This window comes from Macrobrachium nipponense, chromosome 35 (genome assembly GCF_015104395.2).
Source record: "Macrobrachium nipponense isolate FS-2020 chromosome 35, ASM1510439v2, whole genome shotgun sequence".
In the NCBI taxonomy this organism is placed as follows: Eukaryota; Metazoa; Arthropoda; class Malacostraca; order Decapoda; family Palaemonidae; genus Macrobrachium; species Macrobrachium nipponense.
This window is the reverse complement of record NC_061096.1, coordinates 34,491,890-34,514,280: the sequence shown is the minus strand read 5'-3', so window position 1 is coordinate 34,514,280 and position 22,391 is coordinate 34,491,890. Positions and strand designations below refer to the sequence as shown.

The 22,391-nt window shown below is 38.2% G+C and overlaps 1 protein-coding gene and 1 long non-coding RNA gene across 2 annotated transcripts in view; one reads left to right on the top strand and one right to left on the bottom strand.

Annotated features, from left to right (window-relative positions):
* Window positions 1–9,216, bottom strand: part of LOC135208588 (uncharacterized) — a 123,109-nt gene extending 113,893 nt beyond the window's left edge. The window contains exons 1-2 of the long non-coding RNA XR_010313192.1: window positions 9,082–9,216; window positions 8,858–8,955 (exon numbers count right to left, since the gene is read on the bottom strand). This is a non-coding gene — a long non-coding RNA (uncharacterized LOC135208588). The remainder of the gene's footprint in view (window positions 1–8,857; window positions 8,956–9,081) is intronic.
* Window positions 5,158–22,391, top strand: part of LOC135208587 (N-acetylgalactosaminyltransferase 6-like) — a 32,216-nt gene continuing 14,982 nt past the window's right edge. Inside the window, exons 1-5 of the mRNA XM_064240939.1 lie at window positions 5,158–5,699; window positions 14,798–14,964; window positions 19,636–19,824; window positions 20,683–20,860; window positions 21,282–21,399. Coding sequence (XP_064097009.1) covers window positions 5,464–5,699; window positions 14,798–14,964; window positions 19,636–19,824; window positions 20,683–20,860; window positions 21,282–21,399 — 888 coding nt within the window. The 5' untranslated portion in view covers window positions 5,158–5,463. The remainder of the gene's footprint in view (window positions 5,700–14,797; window positions 14,965–19,635; window positions 19,825–20,682; window positions 20,861–21,281; window positions 21,400–22,391) is intronic.

Here is a 22,391-nt window from a genome sequence, read left to right as displayed (position 1 = left end):
ATTAGAACTTCCTTTGGTGAAACCTCGTGCTACTGTGTTACAGAGATTGGGTTTTCTCCGATTTTTCAAAGGTTTTTGCTCCGGGCTCCCTATTAGTGAAGGTGCCATCAATGGAAGTAATGATTCCTATCCTACTCCTACTCCTCATTACCCCCTCATCTTTTCTCCTTCCTCTTTTCTTCATCTTATTCTCCTTCATCATCATCCTAGTCCACGAAGACATGCCATGGTTGCCTCCGAAGGAGTTGAGAGAAACTTTCCTATACGTTAGGGCAATGTCTTGTCACTCTGGACTCACGGCAATTAGCTTCATACTGCACAACATTGTCTTCAGGAAGACAGTGTTGTGGTCTTACATCTTCTTGTTTCCTGTCCAAAAAGATTCATGTGTATTCCATCACTTCTTCCTCTGTCACCACTACTGTAACACAACTTCTTCAGCAGCTTCTTTTCCTGAAGGGAGATCAGTCAGCAATCGTGCAATCAACCGCAGGATCCCGGACATCTCCAACATCCCACCAACGACCCGAAACTCAACAAGAGTTCTTCTGTTCGGTTGAGAGCATCTTGCTTCCATGTATGATACTTGTAAAGTGTAAAGCATTTGGTCCTTTGCCTTTAGAAGAAAACGGGAAAGGATTTCGGAGCACAGATAGGGAACGAAATTCTTTCCGGTGAGAATTGTTTGAAAGGAATGGACCAAACTTTATCGACATAAGATAAAATAACTGAATTCTAAGAGAATGAGACAAAATGAAAATATCTATTGTGTAAATACTTATATATAAATATATATAAACATATATCTCCGAGGTGGACCACAAGACCAATCTTGATTGTGAAGTCTAGCCTCGGGTGGAATCTACCACGCAAAAATAAAAGTTAAAGATAATCTTTTTTTGGAAAAAGTAAACAAAACCGTGTGTTGCGTTCTTGAAATCAAGCTATAATTCTCGTATAGAGTAGTCGAGGTTCCAAAGGGTTACTAGGTGGATTGAAACCAGCCGATAACTTAAAAGATATTATGGAATTTTGTATACTTGTAATTTATATAATATAATATATATATAATATATATATATATATCTATATATATTATTTATATAATATATTATAATATAATTATAATATTATAATATATATTATATAAATATATATATATATATATATACATTATATTAATATGATATAATTAATAACCCCATGTCAGTCCAAAGTCAAAGATGCCAATGACGTTGGGGATTTTTATGTAAATTAACTACCCTTAAAGTAATAGCCATTCTGCGTAAATGTTATCAGCTGACTTGAACACTTACCTGACGTAACCCATGGACTTGATTACCTTTATGTTTTTATTTGCCTTGAGGCATGTTTCTTTGTTGTTTTTTTCTCCTGTCGCCATAGAGATACTCGTTTGCATACTACGGTGTGGAAGATTAAACACTTGGTGTCATTCGTGGAACAGAATCATTACAGGAATGAATGGAGACAAATGTGTGAGCATGTACTTTAAAAATTTAAAAACATTAGAAGTGGAAGGATGGCAGGACTTGTGTGGTAGAAATTATATGCCTGCTTTGCGTATGTCTGAGTGAGAGAGAGAGAGAGAGAGAGAGAGAGAGAGAGAGAGAGAGAGAGAGAGAGAGAGAGAGAGAGAATGGCCAGCAATACTCAAGTCTTCAAGCTTACAGGAATGAAATTTTAGAGTGAGTTTATTCTCTTTCATCATCATCATCTCACCGACGGTATGTAAACGAGCGGTCTCTTGACAGGGCGACCAGGTCGGGCGAGTGCAATGTCTAGTCATTAGGGTTAAGGGTAGACTTAGACTAAAACAATGTATATAGTTCAAAGTGTCTTCTTCTTCACAAGCGGTATGTACTGTAACTATCCAATGAATGTCTCCACAATCGTTCTCCCGTGTTCAGCGTTTACAAGTTTGTTGTAGAGTCTTTTAAGATATTAAGAAATACTATTTATTTTCCTCGGAAGATTTATTATCATCTCAAGGGATGAATTTTGTAAACATCATGTGTACAGTGAAAGTATCTTGTAAGTGTGGTCATTTACACATTGTAAACAAATTCCTATCTTCTGTGCAAATGGGGGCGTGGCTATATCACTTCCTCAATTCATTCAATTCAAAATACTTCTAAAATGACATCTCTCCAGATATTTCTCCTCAGAATGTCCCATACACACCTTAAAGATTCAATTCAAAAAGACAATATCGGGAAAGATGAAATTTGTAGCCATCAGAAAGTATTGCGAAAACTATGATAATCACATGTAAAAGTCACTTGTAAGTCCTAACAAAAGAATTCAGTTTTAAAAATCCAGAAAAGTTCTTAAGAGAAAATTTCCGTTTGCTGTAGTCTTGGCCTTAGAGCTCGCTGTTAACCGAATTCCAGTTTTCTTTGATACCAACTTCCATGAACCCCTTTTTCCTCTCATCCCAGGTCAAATCATAATGATAACTGGCCCTCATCCTCTTTCTCCACTCGGGCAGCCCGCTCTTCTTCTTCTTCTTCCGAAGAAGGAGGAGGAGAAGGAGAAGCCGAGTTGGCCCGCGGTCGAGACAGCGACGGATGAGAGCAGTAACGATGAAGAATGGATGTCAGACACTGAGGAGAGAATGCAGTGTGATGAGTTGTCGGGAAGGGAGTTAGAGTGTGACTGACTCTACAAGGGTATTTTCCCTCCCCCTCTGTGTGTCGTAGTTTCGTCCCCCTGAGCGTGTGTGTACTGTATGTAGCCAATAAACAAAAGGGAAAAATAAAAATAAAAGTGAACTGTTGGACCGACAAGAGTTGTGGTTTTTCATTTCATCCTTTGGGGTCAACTTTGTTCCTTTCTCTTTTTTTAGGGGGGGTGGGGAGGGGGGGGCGCGGGCGGAGAACACGAGGTGAAGCATGATGAACCATCTTTCTCCCCACGGATGGACTTTAAATCCGAAAGGAGTCCTGAAAGGGCAGGGCTCATATAAATCTCCTATTCATTCATATGATCAGTCCATTAAAACGTTCATATTTACTGCTCTTCTCGAAAATGCTGTGCTTAGAAATGCAACTGAGCAAATATATATTTCTTGGAATTCAACTTAGCATAGTTCAGATAACGTAAGTATCCTGTTTTATGGAAAATTATATAAAACAGGAATAGCAACCAAACTTATCATATGGAAGCCAGCATCAGTTCCTTTTAAGTTCATTAATGACGGATATACAATACAGTGATCTTCTGAAACTGTTTGATAAAAATTGGATAAAACCCTTGTTGCTTTCCATGACGTTACAGACATTTCAATGTTCATAAAGAAACTTTTTTAAAGAGGGCACCACATCAGATCTGTTAGAGAAACACGAACACGCTGTGTCACAACATTGTTAGAACAACTGTTGGCAACAAAATTCTATTTGACGTAACTAGCCATGAAGAGGACACGTGAATAATTGTAGCGTAACCCTGGTGTTCCAATCACAACTATTCTATTAATAGGTCTCAACTCTTCATATCCAATATAATGAGTAAAATCAATGACTAAGTGAATGAAAGCTAACAAAATTTCATTGGAATTTAAGATCATTTACGGCTTGAAACTTCTATTTAAGACACTCTTCAAAGAGTAGAATTAGTGTGAAATTTCTCAAAACTTAATCACACACTAAAAGGTTCATTAATAATAAAGCTATTGTAGTTGTCGAACTCTTGTGAATAATTGTCAAAAGGAGTCGATGAAAATACCATGAAGTCCCCGGGACAGTTAGATTTGTTCTGAATCTGTTTTATAGGTTAATTATCACGAAATAGAGGCCGATGGAAAGGAATATCCATTCCACTGATTAGGCCTAAAGTCTATGAGCACAAGGCAGTAAAGCAGCAAATTCGACTCTTACGGTTCGAAAGGCACACGTCCGGGAAAACTAACACAGGGAGAGTTCTAAAGTTCCTGTTTTAACAATAAACATTGAATCTTTTGAAAGATGTACTGGGAGAGGTACACAAACTCCTGTTTAAGTAACTCAAGAATTTCAATTTGGAAAGGAGTATAGCCTACAAAATGGTTACGATAACAAATCATTATAAAACAGGGCAATCCTCCCCCCTCATTTCTCGCCAATAAGGTTGAATTAGACCTGGGGGTTGGTTCAGTTACATATGAAGCCTAGGCATACACCAAACTGTATTCATCACATTGGAAATAGTTTTTATCATAGGATTTGGACTCACAACGGTCTACAAATAGCGCTGCAGGATCTAACAATGAAATTAATTAGGCCTATACATAGTTTATTCATATTCTGGTCCGCGCAGAGATCCTTCCCAGGGGAAATCCAGCGGTGAACTGTCATAAAATCGTTGGTTACCCGTCCACATGTGTGATCATCTGTCAGTCGGTCGAAAGAACTTTAGGTAGTTTCATCAGTTCTGATGAGTGGACTGGCTCCGCCCACAAATTATCGTCCACACGTACGTTTTCACGTGTTTCGATGAACTGACAGGGAGACTGACAGGTAAACCTGTGCGTGAATACCCGACCTAAGTCTGTTTCCTGTAGTCTATAGGTGGGTTTATAGGTGGAACACATGCCGTGTTTTTCTGAGTAGTTCCTTCATATTTATATCGGACTCATTGTCCATGTACAAAATTTTGTCTGTATAAGTAAGGTTTCCCAAATACCATTTTCTTAATAGAATGAATCCAAAATATTCACATTACCAGCCTTGGGTTCATTTCTACGTCAAGAGTCGCTTGAAAGTATGACGTCACACTCATTCACCGGAGTTGTACAGTTCAGTTGGACCAAAAAAAAAAGAAGTTAATTATGGAAGCCGCTCTCCGTATAACAGAAATTTGTTTGCGCACTGTCAAGACAAGACACTGTTAACATATGTCCTATTAAAGAGCAAGGCAATGACGCCAGTACAGCAAGTGTTTTGTCATAGCTTTCATTTGTAAACAAAAGGGAAAATCGATAATCATCGATTATTTTTAATGTATCACAATTTACCCTACATTTTACAAAAGGTAATAAAATTAGGGGAAAATGTAAGATAAATGTGCTTTCGACTTCAATTCCACATCAAGTTTTCCAAGGTGATACATTAAAGAGATTTCTGAATGATAGAATGACTGCGTACGTGGTGACACCTGAAACTTGTTTCCCAGGTGAAGGGTAGACATCTCCGTGTTTATCTACAGATGTATCCCGTGGGCTGACTAAGGAACAACTGCATGCGTCTTTCTATATTAGTGCCGGGTTTCTGCTATTGCTATCATTTCGACGTCTGTTATCTGCTGTAATCCGATGTGTAGTGCGAAAAGTATACAACCAAATTTTAATAAGAAAACCCATCGTTGCAAGATTACTGTCAAGATCATGACTTGAGCAATCTTATGCACAATATTCAGAGAGAGTTTTATTATTAGTTCTGCACATCCATTGCCCAGAAGCGTTTGGAAATGCGTGTGATGCGAAGAAAATGCAAAACACACTTGTTCCAGGTGTTTTTCATGTTCTTATTCCTACATTTCCTTCGTAGTAGGATGGAATTGAGAGAAACATTCGGTGCCAACAATATTGGTGAGGAGGGTGGCGAGAGTGGTCAAGACAGAGAGGAGGAAGAACAATTACAAGTCCCTGAAGAAGCCCAAGGCATCAATGGGCCAGTTGCGGACGAAGAAAGGAGAGATCCATCGTAAGTAATTATTATTATTATTATTATTATTATTATTATTATTATTATTATTATTGAAGACGTACAGACATCCACATGAAAACCGCCAATACCCTCATTAATTTACAAAGCAATGTACTGTAGCTGCGATACCCATTTGGTAGAAAAAAAAACAACGGGAAATTAAAGTGTAAATATATATATATATATATATATATATATATATATATATATATATATATATATATAAACAAGCAAAATCAGATTTCCTTTCCCTGTCATAAGAAACCTCTAGAGAAAAGCGAAACATCAGTCATAGCTATATTCATCCTTCAACTACTGAATCGAGTATGAACCTCCGTGCGGAAAACTTCTACATCATTTTTATCAAAAACATTCATTTTATACAATCCGGTTTTGTCGGAATTACCGATTAGGGAACGGGGAGTTGAAAAATGATGTATAAAACAGCAAAGAAGTGATGTGGAAGATCTACAGGTTTATTACTCTGTTACGAAATTACACGGTGGATAACCTATTATTGTCATTCATAACGTACAATATTTCTATGTGACTTTCAAAGGGTCCAAAAGCTCAACAACAGAAAAGAATGAGTATTCCTCAATCCGAGATGAAGGAGGCAGGTGTCTCAGACAGCTGTTGAAGCGTTACTCAAATAATCTGAGGCAAGTGTTCAACGGAGGATCGTTGCGAGCGAAAGATAAGACCGGGTAAAAGCGACTGTATCTTTATAGAAACTCCACCCACACACGTGTATATATAATATATATTATGTATACACACAATAAATTGATCTGGTCAGCATTTGCATAGGCGACTGCCAATATGTCATTGGCCCATGCGCCCCTTTAACATGCAGGGGGAGGGGAGTGAGGCTAACAACATCATCCCAAAATAAATCCCTAAAACCACAATCGTTGCACCTTCGAGAGCCATCGTCTCCAAAAGAAAAATCAGGTACATGGAAATAAGTATAAATATTTCTAATGATTGCATTTATGTCCAAAGTTAACTCAATATTGTCAATTGGTTTCTCAACCACCAAAGCAGTTACAGTAGTAGAACAACTTAAGTCCACCAAGCCCACCACAGAATACCCATTCACTTTCAATTTAATGTATGGTAACCTCGAATGGGGCATCGTTACACCTCTGAGGAACGGAATGGAATATGGAGTTTAGGCCAAAGGCCAACTGGGACCTATAAGGTCATTCAACGGTGGAAAGGAAAAGGAGAGGTAGGTAGGTCTGAAAGATGTAAGAGGAGGAAACATAGGGCTCGCATGTACAGGCACTATATCGCATCTTAATTCACTTAAATAATTGCCATCGCAGTTCCACTGCATAATATATATATATATTATTATATATATATATATAATAATATTATATGATATATATATATATATCATATACATATAACATATACATATAATATATATATATATAATATATATATATACATATATATATGACTGCTTCATTCATTAAAGAAATTCAGGCACTGATACAGCTTTAGGAATTAACTTACTAGTTCAAAGGGTCAGAAGTGTTTGCTTAATTAAAACCGGTAACTATCCAAGTATGTATTAAGATTTACCGACACCCAACCTCCACCCCCACCCCCAACGCCAACCCACCATTTGAAAATATGCTGTGGGCGTCCATGGGAGGAAATCCCCGCAGTTGCATTATGAAATAATTGTTAGGAGAGGGTGGTTAACAAGATGGAAGAATGATAATGTGAAAGTTGGTACAGTAAAAGGAATGAAAGGGGTTGTCACTAGGGGCCGAAGGGACGCTGAAAAGAACCTTTAGTAAGGCCTACAGTGCACCCCGTGAGGTGCACTGATGGTACTACCCCTATACGGGGTACGCCTCTTAGGGGGAGGCTTTCGCCGCACATGTATACCTTTTTTAGTTTCAAGAATCACATTGAGTTGAAATAGGACCCACCATACTACACTGGAAGCACACAACTGGTTTACTGTCCTTACTATAACGCAGCATATGTAGGTCTCCACACCCATAACAAAATGACCCCTGAATTTACCATAACTTTGCTTACTCAACTCATTTGGCGCCCACTCACCCCCCCCCCCCCTCCACCTATTGCTTTACTTTCGATAGACTTGTGCCTAGATGTACTAACAGCAGCAACTTCACAGAATGCATTAGAAGTCAATCTTCTCGCTCTATTTAATAATTTCACTCATTGCCATTCCCTGTATTCCTGGCAGCTGCTGCAATTATGCAGTGACTTGACTTGGCATACCTTCGCAAATAACAGCCTAGGTAAACCAACCCCTTTCCATCTTTACCTTTCCAAACCACCACCCAATCACCAAGACCACAGTTTATTAAATTTGTTACAACAAAACTACTGAATATTATGAACAATTCAAATAGAGCAATAACTACAACATTTTCGACTATGCAAAATAAATGGGAATAAGCCTTTTAAATAGTGGACGTCGAACTGCATACACTATACACTGGCTATACAAGGTTAAAAGTACAAAAATCGGAGGTGTAAAAATCCGGCAACTGCGCTAGATACTCGCCAAGCCCTATCCCATCCCAGTGTTAGGCCAAAGGAAGTAAAAGGTGAAAACAGTGGGTCATGAACATTAGCGAAACAAGCATAGGCCTACAAACATCGCACATCAACTGGTTTTCATCATTTTCCTAGATATGTTCGGTGCATATACGAGACTGAACTATGTAGACTAAACGGTACACTAGGCCTAGGCCTATAATTGAACATTACCCAATGCCAACAGCAAGACTATATACTTGTATTACCTACTTACAGAGCATGACAGAAGTACGTACATTCGCTTCAATAATATCCATTAACAACGTCATAAATCAAATTCCAGTTCATTAAGGTGGCCGACACAACAACACAAGCTACTTGACTTATCCATCACTAAAACCTCAGCTCTTGCGTTCTGACGTCACATCATAGATAGGCCTAGTTTCAAAACTTTTCGATAGCTTCGAAGTCTTTCCCATGCCGAGGCATCGCTCCGCAGAAATGAATCAAACAAAATTTCCTTCTGCAGTACAATAATAGGATATGATATGTCACAACATGGCGATTAATAGAAGAACAAATGGTAAACGACCAAGCACCTGCTAGAAGCATGCACTTACCTTCCATGGCTGCACGGCATCCCAGCTTCGTAGGATTGTTTCCCCATCTTCAAGTTGTTCCAGCCAGTTTGTTCCACGATCTACAGTCAAAACTCTCTCTGTCAAAAAAAAAAAATACAAGCGAATACAATAATTTCCGTCTGAAGTTTAAAAATGGCTTCATACTACGTGAATACCTGCAGTGATAATCTCACTAATAAAGAAAAATTATATAGACCACTTACCTTCATGGCGGGGAAACCAGGTTTAGGTTTTTAAGATTGAATATAAACGCCACATTCACACTGACACACCATTTTCAGTTGAATTTTCACTAACACAAATAATCACAATCATTTTTGAACACGTCTTTCGTCTCTCCCGGCCGATACGAGAGAAGTACCTGGCCCGCCAAAATAATGCTCCGCTAACTCTCTTTTCATCCGCTACAATAACTAGTTCCAGTTATTATCACCATAATATAGAACAATTAAGGTTCATCGATGTGCCATTACACTTACATACATACATACATGTATGTACGTGTCTGTATGTAAATAATTGAACGATGAAGTACAGTAAGTTCCAGAAGTGAAGCGACAAATCTCAGAATTGATCGTACTTCTTTAGAAACTCATGGGGTTGCCAGTTAGTATATCTTATTCCAATTATTGTCATCCTATCTATCTGATAATACGTATCAGCGATTAACTGTATAAGCGCACAAAGTATTTCCCCAGTGAATGATCAGTGTTAGTTCAATAATTGTTTATTAAAAGGAAAAAAAAAATTCCCCAAAGAAACATCTGCGGGTCTCAAAGTGTGATATCAAGTGTTCACCATAGAGTGGCAGCAGGAACCGAGTGCATAAGCCTAATATTTGTAAATTAACTTTCTACTTTTATAGCGTTATATCGAAAGTTATTATGTTTTCTTTTGATAAAGCACAGAGAAGTTTAGCATCTGATTAAATGAAATATAAATAAGACGAAATCCAAGTTATATGCGCGTTTAGCATTGGATACATGGTTACGCCTATGTCAAGAATCAAGGAAATATATTTCCCAGCTTGTTAGTTAATAATTTCATCGAATTTCTCAATTGTGCACACTTTTGCACGTGGAATTGCGTTCAGGGTCGCACCAAACAAGTATTTTCGTAGGTTTCCACCTTTTTTTTTCAGTGCATAAGTGAGACTATTCTTGTCCATACGATCCGGAGTGTGAATATGCTTGGCGAGCACTATTTTAATTCGAGTATCTCCTGTTATGCTCTCTCTCTCTCTCTCTCCTCTCGTCTCTCTCTCTCTCTCTCTCTCTCTCCCAGGTCCTTTTTATCTAGTCAGGAATAGCCAGAGTTTCTGTTTTTAAGAATCAAGCACTAGGCCTATTGGTCATGCTCGGGTGATCTTTTATATATATATATATATATATAGATATATCTATATATTATATATATATATCCCCAAAAAACTCATAACAAATTTCTGTTATACAACAATGCTTGACTGGATTGAACTGATTACTGGTTGTCCGTGGAAATATGAATTTGGGTGTTATCACTCTCTTATGATACGTCCACTTACGTAAATTCAGTCTTAAATTTCACGGTTGGGATATGATTCGATGATTTGAGGTAAAAAAGGTGGAGTTAATATTGTGGGTAGAGGTAGAGGGGGAGGGGTGGTTGGGGTCTGTCGTCTCCCTACTTAACCAGGTGGTGATATTTACGGGTGTTCGGTTGCTTGCGACCGTCTTTCTTATTTTTTGTATAGCGAGTCTGTTTCCCAGGTGCAAGGATGGTATCGGTCCTGAAGGTTCTATCTTTGCTTAAATAACAGACAGTGCCCCTGCATTGTAAGCCTTGCAATGCCCGGAACTAGTCCTAGTCACCTGAAGGTAGCAGCAGCGGTTAGAGCCTTTCTCGAAGATGGTGTTTTATGCTCGGTCCTAGAAGCTAGAATAAGAACTATCAACCACACCCAACTTCTTTATTGAATCTAGTGCATTCATGATTGATTATGTTTAATGTCGCGGAGATTTTCCCTTCACATTCTATTGATACTTGCATTGTTTTATGCATCTTCGCTAAAATAATTGATAATACACAATAATATTAAATATTTGTTTCCAAATTGCTCGAAATATACGTTGGTAATGTTGGTAATCCTGTGTTGAACGAGAATTTCAAATTGTTTCGTTTCTATAGTTTGAAGTAATTGCTATACTTTAAAATAATTACTATTACCGTAATTTTTTCTTATGATTGTTATAAATATCATAGATTTGATATTTGTGCATCATATGTTACCTTTATTTTGCTTGATAGAGCTTTCACTGTAGAAAAAAATCATATTTTTCAGCTACGAGTTGTAGTTGCCAGTTAGTGAATTTCGAACGAAATTCTCTGAAATTTGTCGCTTCAGTTTTGGAACTTACTGTACATGGATGTCTTGAAAAGAATTACACCACCTAAATTGCTTTATATACTCATCGTGCTACAAAGTTATTGCGATAAAAGTTCACAGAGAAATTCGATTTACAGGATTATTCATACGTTAAGTCTTCGAACTAGTATTCTGAATTATGGATATATTTATCAAGTTCGAATTTGATATAGTAGTTTTTAGAAACAAAAGTCATCTGATAATTGTTTCTTCACCCCAATAGACATTGATTGAACCACGTGCAACGTAAGTGAACTTTTTTTTAATTTACGTGGAATGAAATGAACGAGATATATAATTCATATGAAGAGGGAAATTCTCAAAATAAAGCTTTTTTTATCTGAGTTTCAAGTGCGAGCCGTCGACGGTGAAAATTAAAAATTAAGGAAATTATATCAGTAAATGAAAGACCCAATGACATGCTTTGAAATTTTGTTCCTGCATCTGCATCTGCTTTCTTTGACTGCTTCCTTCCTACTCGAGCTTCACTAGTTTTCATTATTTTGTTCTAGCTTTCTTCCATTACCCACTCCCTTGAATTTTGCCCTAAACGAAAGTATTATGCTTCTCTATGAAAAGATCTTGGTATATCTGTGACCCGATGCTTGTTTTACTTACTTCTTTACCATTGCTCCACAACTTATAGACCATTAAACTTTCCAGCACCCGTCTCTCTCTCTCTCTCTCTCTCTCTCTCTCTCTCTCTCTCTCTCTCTCTCTCTCTCCTGCTTGTGAAGGATAACAATCAGAAAAGGAAATTAAACCTCTCGGATTTAATGGGCGGACCCACTGCTCATTGCACCAGACTGAATTTCTGTTGCAAGTGTCTAAGCACGATGTCTGTGCCGAGGTTGCTAGACATATTTATGGGATTTTATAGACTATTTACCGTAGTTTGTTGTTTATTGTAAAATGTGACGTATCTGTAAATTTTGCCTTTATGTTTCGACAATGTGATTGCTTCTACTAGTAGTGAGGTGGCTAAGTAAACCCTATTTCCCACCTACCCCAGTCTGGTTGCTTACATGGTTCCGGGTTTTTCTTAAAAAACCGTAAACCCTAAAACAGAATTAAATATTTCTCGACACTTTGAGTCAATTTCATTCAGGGAAGGAACAGAATCCTCCTTACAAAAGAAGTGGCCGCTTACTTAAAGAAAACGCTGAGAAACTCGACTCTCTTCCAAAAAGGGGAACTTCAGTGTATGACTCATGACTCACTTCGGTCTATAGCCTGACACTTCCAAGACTATTTCTGAGGCAAAAATTCTGACATACTGGACAGTTTCTGCTTCCAAATCCACAAACATAACTGTGAAAGTAAACAAGGGGATAGAAAGAACATTGGTCCCTGGTATATAAACCAGAACCGTATTGAGAGAAAGATTGGTAGAGCCTGGGTAGAGCCATGTACAGTAAGTTCCAAAACTGAAGCGACAAATTTCAGATAATTTCGTTCGTAATTCACTAACTGGCAACTACAACTCGTAGCTGAAAAATATATATTTTTTCTACAGTGACAGCTCTATCAAGCAAAATAAAGCTAACATATGATGCACAAATATCAAATCTATGATATTTATAACAATCATAAGAAAAAATTACGGTAATAGTAATTATTTTAAAGTATAGCAATTACTTCAAGCTATAGAAACGAAACAATTTGAAATTCTCGTTCAACACAGGATCACCAACATTACCAATGTATATTTCGAGCAATGTGGATGTAAATATTCAATATTATAGTATATTATCAATTATTTTAGCGAAGATGCATAAAACCATGCAAGTATCAATAGAATGTGAAGGGAAAATCTCCCCACGACATTAAACATAATCAACCATGAATGCACCTAGATTCAATGAAGTTGGGGGTGGTTGGTAGTTCTGATTCTAGCTTCTAGGACCGAGCATAAAACACCATCTTCGAGAAAGGCTCTAACCTCTGCTGCTACCTTCAGGTGACTAGGGCCTAGGCCTAGTTCCGGGCATTGCAAGGCTTACAATGCAGGGCCACTGTCTGTTATTTAGGCAAAGATAGAACCTTCAGGACTGACACCAGGACCTGTCCTTGCACCTGGGAAACAGACTCGCTATATAAAAAATAAGAAAGTCGGTCGCAAGCAACCAGAACAACCGTAAAATCACCATCTGGTTAAGTAGGGAGACGACAGACCCCAACCACCCCTTCCCCCCTCTACCTCTACCTCTACCCACAATGCTAACTCCACCTTTTTCACTTCAACCTTTTACCTCAAATCTTCGAATCATATCCCAACCGTGAAATTTAAGACTGAATTTGCGTAAGTGGGCGTTTCATAAGGGAGTGATATCACCCAAATTCATATTTCCACTGTCAACCAGTAATCAGTTCGATCCAGTCAAGTATTATTGCATGACAGAAATTTATGAGTTTTTGGGGATATATATATATATATATAAAGAAGCACCCGAGCATGACCAATAGGCCTAGTACTCGATTCTTAAAGCAGACCTCTGGTTATTCCTGATAGATAAAAGCGTCCTGAGAGAGAGAGAGAGAGAGAGAGAGAGAGAGAGAGAGAGAGAGAGAGAGAGAGAGAGAGAGAGAGAGAGAGCATAACAGGGGATACTCGAATTAAAATAATGCTCGCCAAGCATATTCACACTCCGGATCGTATGGACAAGAAGTCTCACTTATGCAATGACAAAAAATAAAAAGGTGGAAACCTACGAAAATACTTGTTTGGTGCGACCCTGAACGCAATTCTGCATGCAAAAATTTGACAATCGAGAAATTCCATGAAATTATTAACTAACAAGCTGGAAAATATGTTTCCTTGATTCTTGAAATAGGCCTAACCATGTAACCAACGCTAACCAACGCTAAACCCACACATAACTTGGATTTCGTTTTTTTTTTTTTTTTTTTTTTTTTTACACCAACTTGTGTCTTATTTATATTTCATTTAATCATATACTAAACTTCTCTGTGCTTTATCAAAAGAAATCATAACTTTCGATATAATGCTATAAAAGTAGAAAGTTAATTTACAAATATTAGGCCAATGCTTATGCACACGGTTCCTGCTGCCACTCCATGGTGAACACTTAATATCACACTTTGGAAGCCGCAGATGTCTCTTTGAGGAAATTCTTTTTTTTCTATTAATAAATAATTACTGAACTAACATAGATCATTCACTGGGGAAATACTTTGTGCGCTTATACAGTTAATCACTGATACGTATTATCAGATAAATAGGATGACAATAATTGGAATAAAATACACTAACTGGCAATCCCACGAGTTTCTATAAAAGTACGATTAATTCTGAGATTTGTCGCTTCACTTCTGGAACTTACTGTACCGTGAGAACGAATTTCCGAAGGGCGATGGGAAGAGTTTAAAATCCGCAGCTTATGAATAAGCAGTCCATGAGGGGACCTGAAGTTGTTTGGCTAAAAGAAATTTATATCCTCTTAAATCTTAGCTTTCAATGCTACTTTCATATACCTCACCTTTCTCTTCCTCAGATGTCGCAGACTGAGACTTACTCGTAGAATTGATCCAATCACAATTGTAGTTCCATTCTGTGATGAACCTCTTGAAGTCCTGCTCGACGTCCTTCGATCCATTATGGACAACACCTGGAAGAAAATGATCTATGAAATTATCTTCATGAAGGGCAACTGCAAAGGGTGTAAGTGGTACAGAGATGCAATGGACCTGCTTTTGAGAATTCGATGTGTATTCCTATGATAGAGGGTGGAGGAAATATTTGATTAATGTATTGCGTATTAAACGGGGAGAGTGAGAGAGGCGAGCAGAGTAGTGGCGGGTGGGGAATGGAGATTCATTATCTAACTGTAGCTCACCTAAGACAGTCTATAACTTCAGTAAACTATTATCATCATTATTGTTCTTTGGGACCGTAACCTGTCAAATCATTAGTAAAGCAAAGATTCTTAGGCTTAGTCTCATCCTCCAAGTACCTCATCTTGGTCAGTGTTAAGTCTTTAAGCTGTTTACTTGCTGTGTCAGTCACAAAACATATATAAGGTGTTTACTTGCTGTGTCAGTCACAAAACATAAATAAGAGATTTCAACTAACTGTTTTCTGGGATTTCTTTTAAAATCTTACACAATGCATTACGTAGCATAAACAAGACAATGGCATATTTCCTATGACGTGTGCGTCTACAGATTTAAAAGTGACAATGGAGCCCTCGTTCTCTTAATACTGTTTAATTGTCATGACTATTGCGAAATTCACCCAGCTTTACTGTACCAAGAAATTACAGTCATTATTTTCATAAAATATGTTTAACGAGACGACTGAGTCACATGTGAAAATTGGCCTCGACCTAATCTAATACTAGACGTAAGGGCTAATAGTGATAAAACTCTTTAGGAAGAAAAGAATGGAAGCTACTATAGGAGAGGATAAGTAGCTTATTGTTTAGCCTAGCCCAGTACCCGTTTAATTTTACAAAAGTATGCGCATCGAAAAGGTAATGTAGTTCCACAATAGTGATAAGCAAAATAAGCTGAAGACTAGCATTGAGTAGTACAGGGGCGTCATCTCTCTTCTGGTCTCTGAAAGTGGGGAAACATTCTAAAAATGAGCATGACTTGGTGCATTTTAATATCATATAAATATGACTATATGGATTATATTAAGGATGAGTGATTATCAATATTAGTCAGGTAACAAGTTTATGTATAAGTCCACAATTTACAGATTGGCTAGAATGCGATTCAAGTCTTCTGTGACATCCTCCTCAATATAGTTCCACTTAACTTGTAGAGACTATGATCAGTATTTAATATTACAAACTTTTACAATATAAACAATAAGGATGAAAATAAACTTATTATTTTATGTTACAGTATTTCATAGGATTTATAGGACTCCATTGAGTCTAAAATTTTATGTTCTGTAACAATTAAACACTTTTATGGGTTTTAATATCTATAGAAGGTCAGGGATGGTAGCAAAAGAGGTAGTAAATAAGTGAATGACAAGAATGAGAATGTACTACTTGTGACAGTGATATAGTTGGTTCACTTCAGGTAGATTTTTGGGTGAGCCCTATGCCTACGAGACGTTTGTTTGGCGGTCGTTGACTGGCTGGGGGCTGCCTACCTCCTGGTATCAGCCAATCAGCGGCCACCAAACAAACGCTTCGCAAGCATAGGGCTCATACAAGAATCTACCGTAAGTGAACCAGCTATGGTGGAAAAGCAAGAGAAAGTATAGAAGGGGACAAATACTGAATGAATTTATTGTTGATTGCATGAAATGAAACTTTTGCAAGGAATAAGATAGTTGGAGGAAAAGAGAAGCAGTGGTGTAAGATAGAGATGAATGGAGGCAATTCATTTGTGGGAATCCCTTTGGGATTAAAGCATTTTTGCAATTGATGAGGGTCAAGTGCAGTAAGACTTTCTCGGTGAAGATGATAGATCATAAGATGGTTTAGCGGTTTTTGAGTCATGGTGGAACGCAGCCAAGTTTTTATGCGCCTAAGTGGGATGAATGACCGTTCAGCCTCACATGAACTTGTTGGAGAGCGACTAAAGCAAGCCATATACGTATCCGCCTGACACGTTGATTTTCCACGATTGGCATGAACCGGCCAATCTTTATCGTGTAGGGTGGGGGGGGGGACGGGAATGACAAACCCGGCGAGACTAGCAAGTCCTCACATCTTTTCAGCATCTTCAACTGGACTAGCTGGACGACTGGGTTGACCCACCTATTTTGACACGTGTTTTATTGCTTGCTTACCTTTCAGTAGTCTGCAGGTTTGTTCCCTGCGGTAGTAGTCTGCAGTTTTACCCCCGCGGTAGTACTCTACAATTTTACCCCACGGGGTAGTAGTCTGCAGTTTTACCCCCGCGGTAGTAATATACAATTTTACCCCCCGGGGTAGTAGTCTGCAGTTTTGCCCTATGTATTATATGTGCCCACGTGGTGACATTTTGATCTATTGCTCTTTACACCAGCCTCTCAAAATATGCCTAAAACAAGTAATCTGTGTGTATGGGCAATACCTACGCGGACTGGAGCGCGCGCAAATCCCGGCAGGACAAACCCAATGCCAGTCGCGTACGTAGGAACACTCAGAACTTCTGGCACCATATTTACAAATGCCTTTTGGTAGTCCTCAACAGATGCACCATTGAACTGATTATAGAAGAAATCAATTCCTTGCTTTAAGGAATCGGAAAGTTCTGGATATTTCTTGACTGGCCCGACTTTGAATGACCCATTTAAGAGCATTTCAATTGAGTAGCGGTACATTGTGAGATCAGATAAAGTGAAATACTTATTTAGATACTTTGAGGCACTATCAGTAACAACTTTGAAGAATTCTACTCTGTAATACTCCTCTGCACTACTGGGAGTATATTCCTGAGAGCCATCATCAAGCCTCTTTGGAATCTTGCTCTTGTGAGGGAGAGTCAACGGTTCTAGTTTACGGTCCTCAGTTTTCTCTAGTGCAACTTCAAAATTTTCCTACGATTTGTTTTCTGTGAGAAGGGATTTGAGATTTTCTTCCGCTAATTTGACAGCAGCAGTACTCTATCAACTGGACTTTTGAACCTTAAAGAGCCTTGCTATGAAGATATACTAGGAGTTGTAGAACAGGCAGAGAAGCAAGGAGCCCAAGGACACTCTTTCCTGTTAACAAAGATTTACGAATACCACTGGCCCTTGCTGCTGTAGATGAACCAAAGTCATTTGCTGCCTTTTGAAGGGTTTCCAGAGCTAGTTTATGGTTATCAAAAACAGACTTTACTGGAGGTCCACGAGTTTAACCACCGAGTTGGGCAGATTGGCTTCAGTCGTGATGGGTTTCGTGTGTTTCCATCCTGAGTAAGAAATGAAGGAAGGGTGCTGCTTAGATGCAAGAAAAATAACAATAACTCACATGCAGCTGCTGCAAGCGTTCGCGTTTGCCGACTTCGCATGAAAACAATGGGATACGTCAGTCAAAATTTGAATCAACACCTACGTACGTAATCTGAGCACGAAACTGATGGAAAATGACATAGTCTAATCCTTTATTATTTTCAATATTCTTACTTGTTTGTTTTTAGTATATATTTTATATTATTAATAGCCTCATTTCCAACATCTGTTATAAAAACTTGGAGGAAAAAAGTTGTGTTGCGGGGGGAGGGGTGTTGGACAATTGATATGTTGTCGCAACTGAATCCTCATTTTTACACTATACAAATCATGTAAAACCTGCTCGGTTGTCGAAGTCATGTGTACCTATAAATTACATCTTCATCCACAATTAATTTGCGGCCTTTGATTACTTCATATCTTTTCCGTGAAGATCTGAGCTTTAATTCCTTTTTTTTTCTGTTTGTTTTCTCAGAATATTCTAATTTTGAATCTCATTTCCCTTAGTATAAGGTAACGGTCACAAGGAACATTATTACCATAACTTAGGTATAATTTTGCAAGTCAGGTTTGTGACATGTACCCACATGTGATTCCTTCTTTTTTTTAATAATCTACTTAAGGAACAAAGAACAAGGGGAAGGATTCCTTAAGCCCTCTCTGCGCCTTACCTGAAGAAGGCAAGAGATGGAGATAAAAGAAATACGTGGGGCGGGGGGAGGGGATATGGGGTGGCGCTGCACCACGAAGGCGGCGACAGACCTCCAGCCTCTTGATGGAGATAGACAGAGAGGAAATTCCGAAGCTTGGCAGCAGAGGGAGAGAGACGGTGGTTGAAAATATAACCCGATTGTTAATGGTTTCCGCAGTTTCACAGTAATTTCATACTACATCCATTTATTCATAAATCTAAAGTATTTTCCCTACAAGGTCTTCCAATGCTCATTATCCTGGAGAGGCTCGTAGACTAAAATGTTCATTTAAACTAAATGAACATTATAAGAATTATAAGAATGCTGACTAATAAACGGCAAGAATATAAGTAGATAGGAATATAAAAGCTAAATATAATCAATAAGTAATGACAAATAAATTGTATTCGAAAGGAAACACGAGATTTGGACGTGGAAAGTCAAGGACTTAATATTGTTCCAAGATGTCACTTAGCCAGATTCTTGGTCTTTCTGTAGAACTTTTATGTTTTGGATACAATTTCTATCATGTCTATAATACCCTGATGAATAAAGGTAATAAAAACAGAGTAATATTATAGATGCAATTTCTGAAGACACTGTTAAAAGTAAAAAGATGTGCATCATTTACCTTCACTTTGAACCTGGGCGAGGTAGGGCATGGGTAGGGCCACCTGGTTACCCATCCAGTCATTAGCCCGAGCATGCAGGAAAAAACGAGGCTCCTTTTTCCCTTTTTACCATAAATTGGTCTTCGTAGCATTGCCCATGTTGGACATAGAGGCCGCCCTTGAGAAGGAATACGACGAGGTAGTCCTGGTGCGGGCGGGACCCGAGAGAGGCATCATGGAGGGGCGTCGCAAGGCACCGATCTACACGGCAGCTGATCAGCTGGTCTTCGTAGACGTCCACAGCAGATTCACTCCCGACTGGCTGCGACCCCTCCTGGGTGAGTTGGCGTTTCGAGGTCAAAGCACAAAACATCCCCAGTGGTAATCCCTGAAACAATTTTCCTTGTACTTTAATCATTTACTTAAATTTTTATCCATTTATTTATCTATTCGTTAATCTATTTTTTCTGATGACTGATTTCTTTCTGTATTTCTTGTCAACAAACACTATCATCTTTGGAAGTTTGAATTTCAAGTCAGCGGTCCCCTGTGGGCCTGTTCCATATGAATAGAGTTCATCTTCTGAATAATTAATAATAATAATAACAATAATAATAATAATAATAATAATAATTGCACTTAAAATATTGTTATTATTATTATTATTATTATTATTATTATTATTATTATTATTATTATTATTATTATTATTATTACTGCAAGCAAACATATATATACAGAAATTATGTATGATAAATGCGTAAAGTAACTCAGTCTACGGGCATAACCAACCCCGTTTCACGGGCAGACCCAGCTCTGTTTCAGGGAATCCCTTCTCACCCCCACCCCCTTCGGAGAGTGGGGGGGAGGTAGGATAAAACCCCATTATAAACCATCTTAGGGGTCCCCACTATAACCCTGCCAAGTTTCATGCCCATCGGACCAGCTGTTTGGCCATGATTGAATGACAGGCGGGCGGACAGACATAATGCCCTCTGTATTAAGATTATTATTATTATCATATTATTATTATTATTCAGAAGATGAACCCTGTTCTTATGGAGGCCCATAAGGGCTATTGAGTTGAAAAACAGGCTTCCAAAATGGCATTCATTAGAAAGGAATAATTAAAGAAGAATAAAACAAAATAAATTAAGAAATATTAAACACAACCTCCAATATTTTCCACTGACCAGAATTGCTGGCACTCAGCGACACAACCATAGTTGCGCCGATGGTAGAAACTTTTGACCCAAGGACGGGAAGGTACCAGGTCCCCCACAACGGGTCAGTTACAGGGTTCGATTGGTATCTTCGACCCAGGACGATGCCCCTGCCAGAGGTCTACAGGAGCAAGCTCCCTACTCCATTTCCGTAAGTGAGGTCTTCACGGGTTCATCGGAAGTATTCAGTTGAATTTATTGGTTATTGGTTCACATTTCTCTCTCTCTCTCTCTCTCTCTCTCTCTCTCTCTCTCTCTCTCTCTCTCTCTCTCTCTCTCTAGAGGTGAGTACTTATTCTTAATGAGGTGGAAAAAACAAATAAGTAAATATACAGTGAGAGAGATAGAATAAACAGAAAGCCTCGAAATCCTAAAGAGAGAATCAATCACGAATCTCAATCCATATATATATACATATATATATATATATATATATATAACTATAGAGAAATATATATATGTGTGTGTGTGTGTGTGTGTGTGTGTGTGTGTGTGTGTGTGTGTGTTTTATATATATATATATATATATATATATATATATATATATATGGTTTTTATTTTGCTCTCCGCAGAAGCCCTGTGATACCAAGCCCCGTGTTCGCAGTCAAGAAAGACTTCTACATTTCACTGGGCACTCACGACTCGGCCATCAGCACCTGGCTTCCCGCCCAATTGGAACTCTCTCTTAAAGTAGGCTACAGTAGTACTATGTTTCGTTTCTTTTCTTTTTCTATATCTTGTTTTCCAGACTGCTAATGTTTGTTAAAAGTTCTTCACTCATAGCAAGCATTACTGATTAAACTCAGGAGCTTATCTAAGCAAGAAATATTCCCTTTTTTTTTCCTTTTTTTCAAATAAAACCAAGCACTCGGCAGATATTTGTCATCTATCGACCGACCGTCGACATCTTTCCGTAGGCCTAGGCTTAGTGACTCTTGCATCGCATAGCGTCATTTAAGCCTATCTAGCATTCCATTATGCCTAAAATGAAGCTACTTCTGCATTTATAAAGATTTCTTGGATTCCGAGGTTCACAACGATGAGTAAGCACTTTTTCTAGTATAACTGAGTTTTAAAGAGTCTAAAATATGATTATTCTTGTTTATGTAAAGTTACAGCCATTACTACTGAAATCCTTACCAACTGAAATGATACTGTGAAGCATATAATTTGTTACCCTCATTACAAAGCCAACGGAACGGTGTTGCAATCGAAAAGATGATATTGTTGTCAGGCAACACGATCTTTTTTGCAGTTGAAAAGGAGTATTATTATTATTAATGAAAAAACGGAATTTAGAGAGATGAAAGAGACAATGGTGATGTGGCATTAATTTTGCAATGTCCCTAGCATTTCTAAAGAAAATACTTTGGCAATATTATGAAAGCTACAAGACTCAAATACATAACTTAAGACTTAATTTGCTTTTCCGTACGAATTGTGATCAATAACGGGAACAATGTGAAGAAAATAGGTCATTCCATTTTAGGAGGGTCCATAAAACAAAGAAGTGCTAGATTGGCCCGGAAGCATATTCCCGAACTGTCTGTAACCGAGGTCCGAACCCTTCCTGAAAAAGCGGGACGCCATATCTTAAAAACTAACCATAGGATCTTCTTGAAAATCGTCTAATTAGGTTTCCCACACCCGAACTACAATCATAATCATCCCATGAACTGAGT